At 43.0% G+C, this 19,881-nt stretch overlaps 1 protein-coding gene across 1 annotated transcript in view; it reads left to right on the top strand.

Annotated features, from left to right (window-relative positions):
- Positions 1-8,230: 8,230 nt before the first annotated feature.
- The window catches only part of SPRED2 (sprouty related EVH1 domain containing 2), a 291,471-nt gene continuing 279,820 nt past the window's right edge, over positions 8,231-19,881 (top strand). The window contains exon 1 of the mRNA XM_030196364.1: positions 8,231-8,650. Coding sequence (XP_030052224.1) covers positions 8,625-8,650 — 26 coding nt within the window. The 5' untranslated portion in view covers positions 8,231-8,624. The remainder of the gene's footprint in view (positions 8,651-19,881) is intronic.

The raw sequence follows: 19,881 nt of genomic DNA, 5'->3' as shown, positions 1-19,881 counted from the left end.
CTTTAAAATCCACAATCCCTTCACCAAACATCACTCATTTATTTATTTATGAACATTTATACCCCACTTTTTTCCACATAAAGCAGACTCAAAGTGGCTTACAATGTACAGATTAATCAACTACAATTACACTGGATAGGGGGGAAGGAACAGGGTAAGAAGGGAAGAGAGGCTATAGAAATAATTTATAGTAGTAGTAGTAGTAGAGGCTAAGATGGACGGAGGAAATCCAGATGCGGAGATGGCCCAGAGTGGTTCGAACAGTTCATGGCAAGGTGATCCATAACAATTCTTACCAATTCTCAATCACCAGTCAGGTAAAATCACACCCTTAGTCACAACCGAAAATCATATCCAAAACACGCATTCCCTCAGGAACCATGCCAGTCTTACAGTGTTGTTGATTTAACTCAGAATCCAGCACTTTCTACCAGTGGCGTAGCAAGGGCGGGGCGGTGGGGGCGGTCCGCCCCGGGTGTCTGCGGGTGGGGGGGTGCTCCGTCGCGTCTCTCTCCTGCCACTGCCTGCCTTTTTTTTTTTTTTTTTTTAAATCCGTGCAGCCACGCAGGCAGCGCTTCGCGTCTGCCCTGCGTGTGCTGTGAAAGAAGTAAATCGCCAGCGCTGGCTTTGGGGCTTCCCTCGATGTCCCGCCCTCGAGGAAATAGGAAGTTACTTCACAAGAGGGCGGGACATCGAGGGAAGGCCCGAAGCCAGCGCTGGCGATTTACTTCTTTCACAGCAGCACACACAGGGCAGAGCCGAAGCGCTGCACGGATTTAAAAAAAAGAAAAAGGCAGGGGGGTGGCAGGAGAAGAGGGCTCTGTGGCTTCAATGGAGGGGGGACGGGACTAGGTCGTGGGGGGGGAGTTCAGAGGGGAGAAGGGGATTGGAGAGGGGGTGGGGGAGTTCAGAGGGGAGAATGGGGATTGGAGAGGGTGGGGGTGCTCAGAGGGGAGAATGGGGATTGGAGAGGGGGTGGGGGAGTTCAGAGGAGGGGTGCTCAGATGGGAGAAGGGGATTGGAGAGGGTGGGGGTGCTCAGAGGGGAGAATGGGGATTGGAGAGGGGGTGGGGGAGTTCAGAGGAGGGGTGCTCAGAGGGGAGAAGGGGATTGGAGAGGGTGGGGGTGCTCAGAGGGGATTGGAGAGGGTGGGGGAGCTCAGAAGGGTACTCAGAGGTGAGAAGGGGATTGGGGAGGGTGGGGGAGCTCAGAAGGGTACTCAGAGGTGAGAAGGGGATTGGGGAGGGGTGGGGGAGTTCAGAGGAGGGATGCTCAGAGGTGAGAAGGGGATTGGGGAGGGGTGGGGGTGCTCAGAGGGGATAAGGGGACTGGGGAGGGAAGTGCTCATGGGAGGGGTCTGAAACTGGGGGCTGAAAAGGGGCAGGGGCTGAAACTGTGGGGACTGGGGGCTTTAAAGGGGACAGGGAGAAGTGGCTGGGGCTGAAGCTCGGGACTGGTGAGAGAAAAGGGCTGGGGTTGAAACTAGGGGCTGAAAAGGGGACAGGGAGTAGTGGCTGGGGGCTGAAGCCCAGGACTGATGGGAGAAAAGGGCTGGGGACTGGTGGGATAGTGGGGCTGAAAAGGGTGGCAGGTGGGAGATGTGGGCTGGAACTGGAACTAGGTGCAGGTGGAAAGAGGGGGCAGAGAGAGGGGACAGACCCTGGATGGAAGGGGGGAGCGTGAGGGAGGGCAGACCCTGGATGGATGGGAGAGGGAGGGCAGACCCTGGATGGATGGGAGAGGGAGGGCAGACGGATCGAAGGGGCAGAGAGAAAGGGCAGATGATGGGTGGAAGGGGGAGAGAGAAAGAGGGCAGATGGTGGATGGAAGGGGCAGAGAGAGAAGGCAGATACTGGATGGAAGGGACATTAGAGAGGGCAGACACTGGATTTCAGAGAAAGAGCGAAGACAGATGCTGGATGGAAGAAAGACAGTGAAAAGAAGATGAGGAAAGCAGAAACCAGAGACAACAAACTGTAAATAAAATATATTTTTTTAATTTTTTTGCTTTAGGGTATAGTATTGTATCTGTGTTTATGTGTTAATAAATGTTTATAAATAGAACATATAAATAAGGTAATCGTTTTATTGGACTAATTTTTAATACATTTTGACTTAACTTTCAGAGAACAAAACCCCCTTCCTCAGGTCAGGATAGGATACTATAACAGCACTATACTGTATTGACCTGAGGAAGGAGGTTTTGGCCTCTGAAAGCTAAATGTATTAGTCCAATAAAATGGTATTTTATTTTCTATATTTGTTTTATTTCTATTTGTTAATTTGTAAAGTGATCGGATTTGTTAGTTTTTTCAAATTTTATATTTTGCACAGTACTAGGGGACATTTTCTGTTTCTGTGGTGTTGCATTGTATGCAGAGTCTGGCATCGGGGGTTCAGTTTAATTTTTGTCTAAATAGAAAGTTTATGATTACTTATTCTATAGTGGATTAGGGTGTATCTGTGTTTGTGAAAAAGACATGGCTTTCGGTTGGCATTGACTGTGCAGGATCGACGATCTGTACTAATCTGTCTGTTTTCGTTTTACAATAGGTGAATTGATGTTCTAGTGCTCACTGTAGCGTTTAAGATGCTTGTGTGACTTGTAGAAATGACTGCTTATGGTATGGTAGAATTGCGCTATAGGTCCTGAGTGTTTTGTATTCTCGGTATGCCTAGTACTGGATTTGGGGAGGGGGTGTTAAAAAATGACCGGCCCCGGGTGTCAACTACCCTAGCTACGCCACTGCTTTCTACCTGAATACCAACACTTTTCTCAGTTCTGGTCACAGACACCAGAGCTCTCCCATATGCATTCACCACCTTCCAGGACTTCAGTTCCTCTGCTCAACTGCCAAAGAAGCTGTCACCAAGGAGACGGTGACCTTGCTTCCATCATCTAACCAGCTCCCGCATGGAACCTTCAGAACTTGTTTCAAAAATGGAACCTGTTACAGGGCTAATCTCCATTTTGGATCCACTAAAACCCATAGACTATAATGGAAAAATAAACGTTATCCCATTTTACCACAGAAATTAACATCAAGCAACATTCAATTCACCACAAAGTCCACTCAGACCCATAATAAAGTCACTGCAATTCTAAATTTTAAAAACAGAAATTTTTCTGGACATCCCACATTTTTCACCTAAAAACAACCAAAACTGACCATAAAATCCTTTGATGTTTACATAAAAAAATAAAATAAACTCTCCACTTACAGCCACAACCATCAAAATTCCAAAACATGTGTTTATTTATTTTTTTAGATTTTGCTCACACCTTTTTCAGTAGTAGCTCAAAGTGAGTTACATTCAGGTACACTGGATATTTCTCTGTCCCAGGAAGGCTCACAATCTAAGTTTGTACCTGAGGCAATGGAGGGTTAAGTGACTTGCCCAAGATCACAAGCAGCAGCAGTGGGATTTGAACTGGCCACATGTGGATTGCAAGACCAGTGCTCTAACCACTAGGCCACTCCTCCACTCCCTGCCTCCACTGCATGCAAATCTCTCTCATGAATATTAATTTTGGAATATTCATGAATATTCTCTCTCATGAATATCCCAAAAATCCAGGGCTTTTTTTGAGGGGGTACTTGGGGGTACTGAGTACCACCACCTTTTCCATTGTCTGCTAAAATTGACCCATGGTCCCCAAGTTTTAATGAAAGAGCTCAGGCTCTACACACCACTTCTGCCTTGTCATAGATTCTGTGACTGGTTGGGGGCCTGGTTATTGTGGGGTGGGTCCCTCAGTGATCACCCCACACCTGAAGGGTGGCCTGGCATTTGAGTACCGGCACCTTTTTCACTAGAAAAAATGCACTGCAAAACTCTGACTGGCTGGGGTGCCTTCAGGATCAGGTTTGGGAACCACTGGGTTAGAGAGATGCCAGACCTATAAGAGGCAGAACAGAGTGACAGAGTGAGATACCAGACTTGGGTGGGGGGGACCCTGGGCATTATCCTGAGCTCACTCAATGGTAGCTACACTCCTGCTTCTGTTCTAGGGAAGTCATGAAACATTCAGGATTCCTTCAGGGAATGGTCAGAAGCAGTGATGTAGCAGGGTAGGGGGTGTAGGGCATCCTCTAACCTAATCCCAGGAGGATGGGGTTAGTTATATGTACATAAGTATTGCCATACTGGGACAGACCAAAGGTCCATCAAGCCCAGCATACTGTTTCCAACAGTAGCCAATCCACAAATACTTGGCAAGATCCCCAAAAAGTACAAAACAGTTTATACTGCTTATCCCAGAAATAGTGGATTTTCCCCAAGTCCAATGTAATAATGGTCTATAGACTTTTCCTTTAAGAAGCCGTCCAAGCCTTTTTAAAAGTCTGCTAACCACCTTTACCACATTCTCTGACAACAAATTTCAGAGTTTAATTACACATTGAGTGAAGAAATGTTTAATTACACGTTGAGTGAAGAAAGCCACATTGAGCCTGCAAATGGGTGGGAAAACGTGGGATACAAATGCAATAAATAAATAAATAAAACATTTTTTTTGGGTTACATTTGTACCCCGCGCTTTCCCACTCATGACAGGCTCAATGTGGCTTACATGGGGCAATGGAAGGTTAAGTGACTTGCCCTTTTCTCTGATTCCTTTTAAATTTACTACATTGTAGCTTCATCGCATGCCCCCTAGTCCTAGTATTTTTGGAAAGCGTAAACAGATGCTTCATGTCTACCCAAGCCACTCATTATTTTATAGACTTCTATCATATCTCCCCTCAGCCGCCTTTTCTCCAAGCTGAAGAGCCCCAGCTGCTTTAGCCTTTCCTCATAGGGAAGTCGTCCCATCCCCTTTATCATTTTTGTCGCCCTTCTCTGCACTTTTTCTAATTCCACTATATCTTTTCTGAGATGTGGCGTCCAGGACTGAACACAATATTCGCGGTGCGGTCGCACCATGGAGTGATACAAAGGCATTATAATGTCCTCATTTTTGTTTTCCATTCCTTTCCTAATAATACCTAACATTCTATTTGCTTTCTTAGCCGTTACAGCACACTGAGCAGAAGGTTTCAACATATCATCAACAACGACACCTAGATCCATTTCTTGGTCTGTGACTCCTAATGTGGAACCTTGCAAGATATAGCTATAATTTGGGTTCCTCTTTCCCACAAGCATCACTTTGCACTTGCTCACATTATACATCATCTGCCATTTAGACGCCCAGTCTCGTAAGGTCCTCGTGTAATTTTTCACAATCCTCCCGTGATTTAATGACTTTGAATAACTTTGTGTCATCAAAAAACTTAATTACCTTGCTAGTTACTCCCATCTCTAGGTCATTTATAAATATGTTAAAAAGCAGCGGTCCCAGCAGAGGCACCTGGGGAACCCCACTAACTACCCTTCTCTCCATTGAGAATACTGACCATTTAACCCTACTCTCTGTTTTCTATCTTTTAATCAGTTTTAAATCCACAATAGGACAGTACCTCCTATCCCATGCCTCTTCAATTTCCTCTGGAGTCTTTCATGAGGTACTTTGTCAAATGCCTTCTGAAAATCCAGATACACAATATCAACCGGCTCACCTTTATCCACGTTTGTTCACCCCTTCAAAGAAATGTAGTAGATTGGTGAGGCAAGATTTCCCTTCATTAAATCCATGATGACTTTGTCTCATTAATCCATGCTTTTGAATATGCTCTGTAATTTTGTTCTTTATAATGGTCTTTATAATAGTCTCTACCATTTTACCCGGCACCATAGTCAGACCAGGCACTCTCTAACATGCCATTAATGTTGTCAGTGACTCTCCTTCCTTGCTCAGTGCTGTTTGAATCACACAGTGTGCCACAGAACTCTAGGGAGCACCATCTGGGCAAAACAGGTGAGCTACAGGAAAAGGAGTTTAGAGAAGCCCTGGCATAATGTCTGCTGTGCTTTCCTGCTGTCAGCTGTGACTGAGTGGCTTGGGGGGGGGGGGGGGGTGGAATTGGAGATGCACAAATGAAGATTGGACCCTGGGCACCACAAACCCTTGTTATGCAACTGGTCTGGAGCCATTCCAAACCTCTGCTGCTACTACGAGTAATACACAGATCAATCTCCATTTATATTCACTAGTACTATTGAATTGAGAGTCTGTCCTTGAATACCAACAATGGCACCCATTGACAATTCTGTTTCTTTCACATGCCATCAAGTTCGACCAGAAACTTGGGGAAAGAATCAAGGTCTCATATTTGTAATACAGAACACTTAATTCAAGAACAGCTAAACTGTCCACATACCGTAAGCTTCCAAAGTTCACTTAAAGATGCAAGACAAGGTTTTGGGACTTGCAACCATTGAGCAAACAGAATTTACAGGACATAGTAGTCTTCTTTGACAAAGGATTATGATCAATATTGTTAACTGCTCCCAGAATTTTCTTTGTTTTTGTTTTCTATTTGAAATTTCAGAGTATTGGCTGGGTTTATCTCTTTTCTATTAGATTATTCACATACTGCCTTTCTGTGGTACAATCAAAGTGGTTTACATATTGCATTCAGCCACTTTATCTGTCCCTAGTGAGTTGCAATCTAAAGGCCCTGTTTACTAAGCCGTGCTGGAGGCGCGTTGTCTTCAGTTCCATTCCAAAGGAAGAACATGTCATCTAGGAATCGTTTCCAAAATGAAACTCTTTTGAACCTGTCAGAGGGATATAATTTCTTTTCTTCAAATTGTGCCACATATAATGTGGCTACTGGTGGAGCTATGATCGCCCCCATGGCCACCCCTTGGGTTTGCTGGCAGAATGACCTTTCGTACCAAAAATAATTTCCTCTCTATAACTAGCTCCGAAAGTTGTAACAAAAAACTAGTTGGAACACGATTCATTGGTGGTCTTTGATTCAAAACATTTCTGATGGTATCCAAAGCTCCTTGCTAAGGAATCCTCGTATACATGAATGAAGTAATATCTAAAGTTCCAAGCCACATATAAGTTATATTGTTTCCCACTTGGGATAACATTTGGGAAAAAAAAAAAAGAGTGGAATCGTTCAACAAAGATGAAATGCCTGTGGGTATGGGTTGCAAAAAAACGTCCACAAACTGCGAAAGGGGTTCAAGTATGGAATTTTTGTGGAGACTATAGGGCGCGCTGGAGGGTGTACTGGTTTATGCACTTTTGGAACCCATCTTCTTTCTTTTTGACCATTCACTCCTAAGGTAATGCAAAACAAGTAGTATTTCTGAGAAACCCTTAGATCTGATGCAGTTGGAAGAGCCCCTCTCATGGCAAAATATTCAGAAATTAAATACGAATGTCAAGGTCTGTGTGCCACCAGGCGCAAATCAAGTTGTGTGGTTCTGCTATTCCTTTCATGGAAGGAATGCAGATTGCAGCCATAGAGCCCCAATAGTACAGAATGCAGAACAATGTAATCAAACATTTATAAAGAACAAATGCGTTTTTGTTTGATCAAGCGCACTCTCCATTATCTTTTGTTTCACACATGTACACAGCCCATTACCTACAATAAAAATGAATACATAACTATGATATGCCTCAAACAGCAGGTCATTTGGAAAAGAAGTGAAAACATTTTTTACGCGTAAAACATTACTTTTTTTTAACAATGCTTTCAAAAGTGAAAAGGTCATTTACTAGCAGCGTCAAAATCTTGCAAAGTTCAAATGAGAAGGACGACAGACATGTAAGTTAACTTATTTTCTGCGGGGGCGTTTAGAAAAGAAGATGTAACTAAAGTGGGAAACACTGTCTATAAAAGACTAACAATATATGTTAGTGCCAAGTTGAAATATGAGTTATTTTAAAAACATATAAAAACACGGGCTTTATTTACCAACAGTTTTCCTGCTGCAGACACAAAATGGTAGAAAGTCGATCGAAACAGTAATAAGCCAGGAGCATGCTAATGTTTTTGTGTGTGCTCGCGTGACCCTTGCCAGAGCTCCCTCTCGCGCCGCCTCTTGCTGTTTCCCCCAGGAACGGAGTGTTCCACCAAGGGAGAAGGGGGGAAGACAAGAGGGGCCACGTCCTAATCCCTCCTTTCCTTTTTCTTCGTCCACAGAACGGCCCTCCAAAGCCTAAAACGGAAAAAAAAAACCTGTCTGCACCTCTGTCCTTCCCTCCCCACCCCCAACCCTTCGTCTCCTCTCACTCCCTCCACGTTTGGCCGCAGCAGCAGTCTGGCAGCTGGTTGCTAGGATGACGTCATCGCTTCCGCCCAACTTCCTCTCCAGTCGCTGGTAGTGTGAGAATCCAACATGGAGTGAGGGAGATGGGGCTCGGACGGGGCCACCACCGAGTTGCTGTGGTGGTACACGGCTCCTGAAGGGGGGGAAGGGTGGCGAGCACGAGAGGCACGGACCGAGCTGCGGCCCTCTCCTGCCTAATATTGAACAGGACTGAAGGAGGGGGATAAAGGGGAGCTAGCAGGAACAGGGGCCTGGGCGCTTCCAGCGCGCTCTCCCCCTCCCGCACTCTCCTCCCTCTCTGTCCTTCCCTCCTCCCTCTCTTCTCTCTCTCTGTGTCTGGGCTCCCCCGAAAAGTTGCTGCTGCGCTGCATCGCAATGTGAAGAGAAAAATGAAGCGCGCAGAGCCGCTCGCTGCTGGATATTACTTTTCCAGGTGAAAAGAGAAAATGAGCGAGGAAACTCAGCTAGAAGAGTAAGTGAGCCGGCGATGCTTGTCTGTGCTCAGCGGATTGTGCTGTGTGTGTCTGTGGCTCTTGCACCGAGCTTGCCTTGTTGCAGTGGTGGGGAGGTATTTACTTTAGGGGAGCTCGAGTTCGGTTTCCCTGCCGGAATTTTTCCCCTTTCCTTGGTTTCTCTGTATGTTGGGGACTGGGAGAGATTTTTAGTCATGTTACACAGCTTCTTTTTTTGGGGGGGGGGAGGGGGACAGCCAGCTGTACAATTTTATCCCCCCCCCCCTCCCTCCCCGGGTCTTTTATTGGGTCGGCAGAGGCGCCGGGATCTGCTTGAGTTCCGTTGCTTTACTAATCTGTGCAGCGCAGAGGTGTCGAACTAATGAGGCTGGAGACCGCAGTACGGGAAAGTAGGGTGCCCTTCGGTTTGCACCCTTGATTGTATTTCTAGATGCATCGCTATGTACACACGTAGAGAAGAGAGTTCACGCACAGAGTCGCGGTCTCTTATAGGTCTGGTGTTTGCGAGTCCGGCCATATCCGCCATTTCTTTTTTTTTTTTCCTCTTTCTCTACTGCATTTTCATTCATAAAAAAAAATTGCCTCGCTGATGAAGAGGAGGAGGAGGGAGCGTGTGCAGCAGTCGGTATCGGGCCTTGCAGTGTTGTTAGGGAGAAAGAAAGGGGCGATCGCGGCCGCTGAACTCCATTTGCTTTGGATCCGGTGCACTGCCGGCCTCGGGCGCTGCTCACTTTCTCTTTTAGGGAGGAGGCGGGGTGGGGTTGGAAACGTGCCTTTTTTTCCTAAACCCTGAAGGGGAGAAAAAAAAACGGCGAGTGGGTTGGGCCTCGGCGTACTCCGAGGGCAGGGACGGGTGTGTGTGGGATTCTCGGCCTTGGAATGGCCGGGCTTTATTTGTGAATAAAACAATCCCGTTATTGTCACATGATCCCCGGCCATTCATAAATACAGTAACCTTCAGACTCTTCCATTCAGCTCCTGGGCCACCTCCTGTGCTTGGGTAGGCAGGGAGGGAGAGCGCCGTGCGGCTGCCACGCTTCAGGCCCAGCGTCTTCTGCACGGAGCAAGTGGGGCACCTGAAGACACACACTGCTTAGGCCCATAACAACAAAAATACTACTTTAATATAGTATATACGGTGTACATTTTTTAAATTGTTTTACTGCTGACGCAACAAACCTGCAACAGTGATTTCGTTTTAGAGTATATAGCAAAAAACAGTATGGGCAGTAAAACTATAGCATAATTGTGAGGAAGTATAAGGATTTGATGCAATTGGAAATCGGTATTGTGGACTCTAAAGCCTTCCCCCCCCCCCCCCCCCCCCCCCCCCACTTTACCGGCCCTAGGGTTGATAGAACATTGACGTTGGGTATGCTAGATTATGTAAGACTGGCAGTCTAACTTTGTTGTATACAATTTAGTGAAGAACATAAGGATCTAGTATTTCTGGTTTTGGGTAAAGTACTTTATTTGATAATGTACATTTAACTGCATAGTGGACATTCAGACTATTATTTTTTTTTAACCAAACCTATAGAAGAATTTGAGTATGTTTTGGTTTCATTTTAAACCCCATTTTACATCATTTTTTTATAACTAGTGACACTAGCAACATTTTGGTAAGAGAATGAACTGACATATTTGTACTGGTAATCTTCAGCCTTAGGAGCGATAATAAACACTGAAATCCCATTTTTCATTCTGTTCAAAGATTTTTTTGTGGAATTTGTGTGTAACAGTGATGCACTCGCTTGTGTAAACATTACATGACATGGAATGTAACGCACAAAAGTTGTTTCTGCGTTTTATTTAGAATGTGCAAATTATGTTTAGAATGCAATTGAACTGGTTAAAAAAAAGTTTAAATTTTGGATGCAGCACAAGGTTTTTGGGAGGTTTGGTGACATTCCATGACCAGAACTACCAGTTTGGGTTAGTTGGGGAAAAAAGCTTGTTTTATGATGAACAACATTTGTTTCCTTGTAGTAAGAGAGAGCCTTTAGTGAACAAAAATACAGCACTCCTTTTGTTATTTCAGATTTTTTTTTATTTTCTCTATAAAATAAATAAATTCAATGTCCGAAACAAACTTTTTTGAAAATCTGCATTTCAAAGTTTTTCAGAATTTTAAGAATTGTGCCATTTGAAAGGAAAAATAGGGGGGTCTTTACAAATCTTTAATGTGTGTTTTCTGCAGCAGGGCCCACAGGAATAAAATAGGCCCATGATAGATAACATTTGCTAATAGTTAGTAAAAGACCCCCATAGTTCTCAGACAGGTTGCTACAAAAACTTTACATGATCTGTTTATCTCCACCTTACATTGCAGTTTATTTCTAAACGATTTATAGGTTTGCCAATTCTTGTTTTCTTTACTCCTTTGTTAAAAATTACAAAAAGGACATTTAAAGGGCAGTTCTATATCAGGCACATGCATTTGGGTGCCCTTTACTTGCATTAATTTATAGATTTACTATAATTTAGGAATACTGTTTGTTACATGCATGTCTGCTGCATATAGGCACCTTCAGTTATACCAGGTCTGTGGCTGATGCAACTGTGGGTGCATAAATGTAGGTCATGCTGATAACCAGGTTTACACTAGTGTTCTATAATGGACTCTGGACACTTATATACCATTAATAGGATGTCACTGTGTGTCATTGGGGCCACTAGATGGAGGCTCCCATTGTGCCCATAGTCTGAAAAAATACTATGGAAATATGTGGGATTCCCAAAAGAATTTTAAACAAAAAGGTTTAGGTTAGTATCGTAATTTGTATTTAGGAATGAAGGTGAATATTAATTGGGACTTACCACTTGGTGAAAAGAACTGGAGACATTCTGTACAATACTTTTTTGAAATCCTGAGCTTAGCAATCTTAAAAGTAAATTGTGTGATAGGAATTCTTCTGTTCCTTTTTTTTTTTTTTTTAACAAAACTGATCTATGGTGGAATCTTACATTGAACATTTTATGCAGATTTGGTTGTTCAGTGTCAAAACATATCACAGATCTTGAAAGGTACACGTGCAACAGAAATGATAAAGGATATGACAAAGCTTTTATGATGAAAGGATGAACAGTTTAGTGCTCTTCAGAATGGAGATGAGATGATGGAAAGGGGATATGATAACTTTTTCCACACCTGTTAAATGCTTTGATAACTGGGAACAGTTATTTACTCTTTTAGATCAGATTTAGTGTACTCACCATGAAACTAATTGGTGGTAGACTTCAAAATAAAAATTAAATGTTTTTTTTTGAGTCTGCGAACAGTTGAGGATGTTATCAAGGCTAACAATGTAGCAGGATTGAAATAACAAGTGGAGAAAGCCTGTGGATTATGGCTTATTTTCTTTTCTACTCCACTATAGGTGTTGCCTTTGGGTGATATGGTGTGGGGAAATGTGTATAGGTTGTGGCTGCATGTTTGTGTTGGTGCTGCCCTTTGTGTGGCAGTGTTAGGATATATGTTAAATGGTTGGTTTGCGGGGTTTTGGAGAGTTGCATAAGATATTTTTTTTGAGGGGGGGATAAGGCAGGTTCAGGAGTATTCTTTGGAGATGGGGGAAGTTTCTGGGTGGTGGGAATAGTAGAGAACAGAGAAGCAGTTTGAAAAGGAGGAATTGTTTCACTGATGTAAGTTTGTATACTACAGGAGCTGGAACTTCTTTTCCCATAGAATTGCATTGGGCCATGAGAATGGGCAGGCTCATTTTTCTGGAGCCCCTGGTCTGATGTGGTCTATTTTCAAAGCTGATATAGTCCTTCTTTAAAAGTGGTTTTACCGATATCCACATGCCATGTTTCATCCCATTCAGTTACATTTTTGGAAAGTTATTTTGCTGCTAGATAGACGCACACATTCTCAACATTGTATAATTCTTTCTGACTTCTGTTTGGTTAGAGAGAATTAAAAAAAAAAAAAAAAAAAGAAAACGGGCTAATTTCTGGCCTGGATAAGTCCATTAATTACTAAGGGGGCCTTTTACAAAGCTGCGCTAACGTTTACCGCCAGCTGATTTTTACTGCGAGCTAAAAACACAGAGACTCCCATAGAAATATAATGGGGGGCTCGGCATTTACCACTAGCAAGGCTTTGTAGAAGACCTCCTTACAGATTTATTTTGGAGTAGCAACTGGAATTGATCTTCCTTTTGGGATCCACAGGATACCTCCAAGGGACCTAGAGTGGCCACTGACAAGAGACAGGGTGTGGGGTTTAGTAGATCCATTAACCTGTGGGTTAAAATCAATGCTCTGCTAAATTAGAGTGAACCTTTTGTCTGTGAAACCTGAATTTTATGCATTGTTTTAATATTTTTGCTTACTAGACTGTCTTTTGATCCCACTTCTGAATTAGTTGCGAGGTGATTCCAGTCAAACTAAGGTGCGTTAGCGTTTTTAATGCGCCTACAATTAGTACATATGCTAACACTGTAGGCACCTATAGGGATATTGTAGGCGCGCACATTGGTTAATGCGCGTTTACACTGTTTAGTAAACAGGGCCCTAATTGACTAATCCTATGGAAAGTTGAAAGTGCATTGGTGCAGTCAGAAGGAAAAATGTGTTTTTGGCTTCCAGTTCAAATAGATACTTCTAGAATGTAAATCACATTTTGAGTTTTTCTTTTGCTAGCACAGTGTTAGCTGGCATTGATTGACTTAATTTATTGAGATTTAATACTGTAAATACTTCTGTAATGCAGTACAGGTAGAAAGTTTTCTTGTGTCAAAATACTTGATTCTACCTCTTTTTGTTCAATGTATTCCTTTCATGGTTTTTGTAGTTCATGACTGTGTGCATGAAAGGAAGTATATGTATTAAAGTAACCTAAATCACCTGAATGCAGTGGTAAAATTTCAAGTGTTTGCCTTTTGGTAGTTATTGTGTCCCCTTTTGAGTTTAGCCTTAGGCATTATTTTTGTTTTAGGGCCCTGTTTACTAAGGGGCGTTAGCATTTTTAACATGCCTACAGTTAGTGCGCGTGCTAACCGTGTAGGCATATGTAGGGATATTGTAGGTGAGTACACGGTTAATGTGCATTAAAGACACTAATGTGCCTATAATGTAGCTTAGTAAACAGGGCCCTTACTGTACATAGGGGCTCATTTTCAGAGCACTTAGTTCCATGGGTTACTATGTAACTTTGTAAGTCTTACCCCTCCCTCCCTTTACTAAGCTGCGCTAATGCTGACACATCCCATTCGCTTTGAATGGGCTGTGTCGGCATTTCTACGCGGCTTAGTAAACTGAGGAGTAAGTGCTTTGAAAATACACCTCATAATGTTTTTCTAGTGACTTTATTCTTCACTTGTTTAGTATCGGGTATCATGATGATTTACTTTTCTGATCAGGATTGGCACAACAACAGCTCCCTGACAAATTTATATTTATAATTGTAGGAGGGACGAAAAAAGAGAGATTTCCAGCAACTATAATATATCTCATCTGCAATTAAAAACAAGTCATCCTGATTTTTTTTTTTGTAAGGCTTTTAGTATTGTCCCCCCCCCCCCTACCATTAAGTTCATTGATCATAACTTATACAGAGTGCTAGCTGCTGTTTAAAACGTTTTACCTCCTGCTCCGCCGGCAACAGTGAAGTCTAGCACGCACAGACGCCGCTTCAGACTGCCTTTGCTTTCGCTTCTCGCTTCTGTTTCAGCTGTTCCTCTGGTCCCGCCCTTCCGCAAACAGGAAATGAGGGCGGGACCAGAGGAACAGCTGAAACGGAAGTGAAAGCGAAGGCAGTCTGAAGCGACGTCTGTGCGTACTGGACTTCACTGTTGCCGGCGGAGCAGGAGGTAAAACATTTTAAACAACAGCTAGCACTTACGAAGGGCTGGGGCACCCGCACACGTCCTGCTTGCACTCGGAGGCCAGAGAGAGGGAGGGAGCCGCGGGGTTGTGGAACACGGACGGCACAGGGATGAGAGAGGGGGGGAGAAGGAGGAGGGTCCTGGAACTTGAAGGGAGGCAGGTAGGGGGCATGAAACTCAGAGGAGAGGGGGCCTGGAACTCTGAGGAGGGAGGGAGGGGGCCCTGGAACCTTGCTAGCGCCTGTTTCCTTTCTGTTGGAAACGGGCCTCTTTTACTAGTGTTATGTTTTATATACATTAGATCCAGAACAAAAAATTTAAAGTCTAATTCCAGAGTTGGACAGTAGAAGAATAGAAGAGTCGGAGTCAAATGGTATACAGACTCCACAGTGCTGTTGATATGTAAACAAGGGGGGGGGGGGGGGGGGGCAGACCTGTTCGGTTAACATTACTTTAAAAGTTTAAATGGACCAAAAACTGGGAGAGAAGGATGGGACCTAAAACCATTAAGTACATCTGGCCCAAAGTAATTGAGATATGTTTCTTCAGGTTCTTATTTAATTCTTGAAGAGATTAATGTTTAACGCTTTTGAAAGCTTCTACCAACTTGACTTCGCCTATTATTATAAAAATTGGAGTGGTGGTCAGAATCCTGTGGTCTTTGCATGTGTATTTTGTTGCAGCATGAAGAGGAAAAGAATAAAAACAGGTGAAAGAAGTAAAAGCAAAATAGATTTTAAAAAATGAGAGCAGAGATTACAATAAAGAAGCGTAAAGCAAATAGAAATTTGAGAAATTTAGCTAGCAGTGTCACTTGAAAAATTTGGTTTGAATTGTTTTGTTTATGGAACTCATTTTCAAAGCACTTAGACTTTCAAAGTTTGCTTTGAAAATACACCACTTTAATGCTGGATAATATTTGAAGAAAAAATTTTAACATGTAGGATTCCTTTTACTAAGCCACAGTAGTGATTCCCGGTGCGACAAATACAATTATGCTCATAGTAATTGAATTGGCTTTGTCGCATTTGCTGCGCAGGAATCACAACCGTGGCTTAGTAAAAGGAGCCATTAGTTGTAGGTCTTTTAGAAAGTCTGACGTGGTCTCTTTAAATTTATTTCCAGCTATTATTAAAAGGAATAGATGTTTTTCTTACCATCTAATATGTAGTTTACACACTTCAATAACTGACTTTTGATATCCTGTTGTTGTTTTTTTGTTTGTTTGTTTTCTACACTGCTTGTATGCTAAATTGAATTTCACTGTGAAGTTAGGGACTGTCCATTTTGCAGGCATTGTGTGCCTGCTATAAACTATACAGTCTTCTCTCTTTGTTCTAAGGTTAGATATTTCAACTGCAGGAGTGCTCTATAAAACCAACCTGACAACCAAATTACAAAGGACAGTCTAACGAAACTGCATTGTGAAGCAGCTTTCTGTGTACACTTCCTTTTCTGTCTGGTCACTGAGCCCAACTGAGTATAAATCTTGGATCAAGTTCCATATCCCACTTATGTAACCTAGGAAATGTTATAATGTCATGTCTGACATGAAACAAAGTATTACAGAAATTGACATGTTTATAAGGATGAAATTCATATTTGGCAAGTAGAAGGTAAGAGAATGTATACTTTGGAGCTCATTTTCGAAAGAAAAAAACATTTAAAAAGTGGCATAAAGCAGCATTTGGACATTTACTTGCCCAGACATTCAAATCACTATTTTCAAAATCTACTTTGCAGACGTTTATCTATGCTTTTCGTCTGCAGTGCATCTAAATCATAAGGGAGCATGTTGGGGGCGGGATTAGGGTGTTCCTAACACTTGGATGTTTTTCTGCCATAATGGAACAAAACAAAAATCTCCAGGACTAAAACAAAGATGTTTTGAGCCAGACCTGTCTTAATAACGAGTAAGCCACAAAGTGCCCTAAATAACCAGATGAGCACTTACTCCCCCCCAGTGGTCATTGACCCCCTTTGACCCCCCCACCCCCCCAAAAATGTGAAAGAAACAGTACATAAAATGGTAAAAGAGAGGGTTCACAGGTACGCTAACCAAGCAAAAAACAGCACAAATGGTCCTTCAAGACTGGGGCAATCAAGAGTTCTTTATTGAAAAGACCCAACTTGGGCTGTGTTTTGGTGAGTGTCCGCATGCATCAGGGGCCTTTTCAATAAAGAACTCTTGTCTGTCCCAGACTTGAAGGCCCATTTGTGCTGTCTTTTTACTCTGCAAAGAAACAGTACATAGCTGCCTCTATGACAGCTTTGGATGTTATGGCCATTCCTATTAGAGCAGCAAGCAGGTCCCTGGAGTAGCCTAGTGGTCGGTGTGGTTCACTGTGGAGAAGGGGACCCAGGCCCATAATCTACTCATACACTTGTGGTGGAAAGCATCAGCCCCATTGAACCCACATATAGGTGACACCTGCAGGCATAAGGGCTATTGTTGTAGTATATAGTTGGTTACAGTAGGTTTTTTTTTTGTGGGTTTTGGAGGGCTCCCCATACAGTATAAGGGGGTAACAGATGTGTACCCTGGGAGCTTTTATATGAAGGTCACTGCTGTGCCCCCTAGGGTGTCCCACCACTCTGCTGGGATGTCTGTGTGGTCAGTCTTCTAAGAATGCTGATTCCTCCAAATCCCAGTGGCTTGATTTTGTGTGTTTTTCACTTGGATTTTTTTTTTTTTTTTTTGAAAATGGACCAAAAAGATACACACAGAGCGCAAAAAACATCTAGCAAGGGGCCATTTTCGGGAAAAGAAAAGATGTTTTGCCGTTACAAAAATTGTTATATTCGCTGTTCGGATTCTGGATGTTTTAAGCAAAATGTCCAAAGTCAGACTCAGATGACATATCGAAAATGCCCCTCTTTATATAGGGGCCCTTTTACAGAGCAGTGGTAAGCCCAATGTGGGCTTACCACTTGTTCTTCCGGGACTACTGCCGGCCCGGTGCGGCCACCGACGGTAGTCCTGCCCTGGTTACCGCTGGGTTAGTTCAGGAGCCCTTATTGCCATCTCAGTGGGTGGTGGTAAGGGCTCCCTGCCGCATGGCCACGCAGTAAAAGTTATCTCACCGCTTGGCCATTTGTTTTCGACTTTTACCGGCTGAGGAAAAAACGGCCCTGGCGTGTGAGAACCCCCCCCCCCCCCCCCCCACTACCGCAGGGCCCTTTTTCCTACAGTTTGGTAAAAGGACCCCATAGTGTCTTAGGTTTTTCTGTTAATTACATCAGTCCAATACAACTAGTTTGCATACTTGCACAAATTCACAAGCTTATCTTTTTTTTATCCTTCTGCTGTTCTGTCCCATGAAGGTGCTCATTTTCAAAGTACATAGATTTACAAAGTTTCATAGTAACATATGTAAATCTTTGTAAGTCTGTGTGCTTTGAAAATGAGCCTCAGTGTGTCTTTAAAAACTTGTATGAAGTACACTACACCACCCAGTTTAGGGCTAAAATTTGAGAAGGGAGAAAATACGAGTTTTCAGTTATAGATTTGAAGAGAGAGCGACACATAGAGAGAAATTAACAGGTCATTCCAGGCAGTGAGGGGATACAGGAATCGAAATCTCTGCCACCGAGGCTGACTACTGTCTTATGACTCTGAAAATGCTGGGCTTTGAACATTGACCTTGTTTTAGACTGTCACTTTTCCAGGCTTGAGAGGTAAGTTCTTGGAAGGTCTTGGAAAATGACAGTTTTTGTTAAAGTTGACCTCTGAAAGACATGGGGGGGGGGGGGGGGGGGGGTCAGTGGAATTATATGGGAATTGGTTGTTTCATATCCCAAAGAGAGATTTGAGGCTTGAAAGAGTTGCCATTCCCCGAGTGTAAATTATTTTTGCAGTAGTTAATGATCTTTGCAGAACAAGAGTTGAGAAGTGACTGACCTAAGGAATAACATTATATAGATTGCTTCTCTATTGGGTCACCCAACAATTGCAGTGATGCCTTTGACCAGTAGAAACAAACTGCAGCTGTCTCTGGAATGTAGCTAATATGAACTCCATCTGACCATTAGGTATCACTATTGAAGAATGGTAGTGAATCCTTTCCTTCTGAAGGTTCCTTAGCTTTGATTGGCTCCCTGAGCAGAGCACCTGCATTAGGAATCAAATGTAGTTCCTCCGTATCACAGTACAAAGCACAAGCGACCAGGTTAGCCCTAGATCCTGCATATTTGACAAGTTTGTATCTTTTTTTTTTTTTTTGCTTTTGGTCAAGGGCAATATTTACATCACTACCCTTGAAACATTTTTTTAATATAGTTTTTCTTGCCATGTACTTAGGAATAACAGTTTTACAAGAAGGTATTTTTAAACAAAAGTTACATTGGGCTTTTTCCTCTACACCTGCTGTATGGAACTTGACATTCATTCAGTTCTCTGTGGTTAGGTTACTTTTATTTATTTTAAATCAATCTTCCTTAGCCGCTGTAGCAGATAGATAGTGATACTAGATGAGATAAGACATAATTTTACCTTATATATCTATATTTATCTATATCTATCTAATAAAATTTTGTTTGCTACAGTTCTTCAGTGACAGTGCTTTAATCATACAATAAGGTTCTCTTTCCCTCTTGTTTTTCAGTATTACTGGGGAGGTATAACTAATCAACAACGCACAAACTGTGAATTGCATTATTTTCACTAAAATTAGTTTTGCAGTGTGTGTGTATATTTTTTTTTGCTTTGCAGTTATTTCAAAAGCATGATACACATAGTTGGGCAAATACAGGATTCCACAGCAGAGTCTTATTTTCCTTCCACTCTGTCAGCTTCGGCGTTCCTGACGAGTGAATATACGCTCGGACACGGTCGGCTGGCAGTGTGATGGAGACACCATTGGAAATGGCAGCGTGGTACACCAGTTGCTGTGGCTTTAGGAGTATAGTGGAGCAATGTGGTTTGTGGGAAGCTGAACAGAAGCGTGGGACAGGGCTGCAGCTCTATAGGGAACACTTACTACCACTTTTAGTCAGAGTACTGTTTTCTCAACATGGGAACAGCTTTACTAAGATTTCACTTAAAAAGTACAAAACTTGGAATGTGATAGGTATTAGACCATTCCAGTTGTGAGCACCCCCATCCTCCTCTTCCCTCCCTTACCCCTTCCCCTGCCTGCTAGTCTCAGCCCCCTCAACACAGTCCCTCTCCATCTCCTATTTCTCCTCTACTTATACACCAACCCCCAGCAATTTTTCCTGCATTCTTCCCAGACCCACCATTTGCTTGCATCCTTCACTTCTCCACACATCTTCCCCTAGATTCTTAAGGTCTTTACTCTCATAAATCCCCCCCCCCCCCCCCCAAGATTTTAATTGACCTTCTTTACTCTGCCCTTCTCCTGCCACTCTGTATCTCCCTTGTATGCCATAACCTCATA

This window comes from Microcaecilia unicolor, chromosome 3 (genome assembly GCF_901765095.1).
Source record: "Microcaecilia unicolor chromosome 3, aMicUni1.1, whole genome shotgun sequence".
Classification (NCBI taxonomy): domain Eukaryota; kingdom Metazoa; phylum Chordata; class Amphibia; order Gymnophiona; family Siphonopidae; genus Microcaecilia; species Microcaecilia unicolor.
This window is presented reverse-complemented; position numbering and strand designations above follow the sequence as displayed.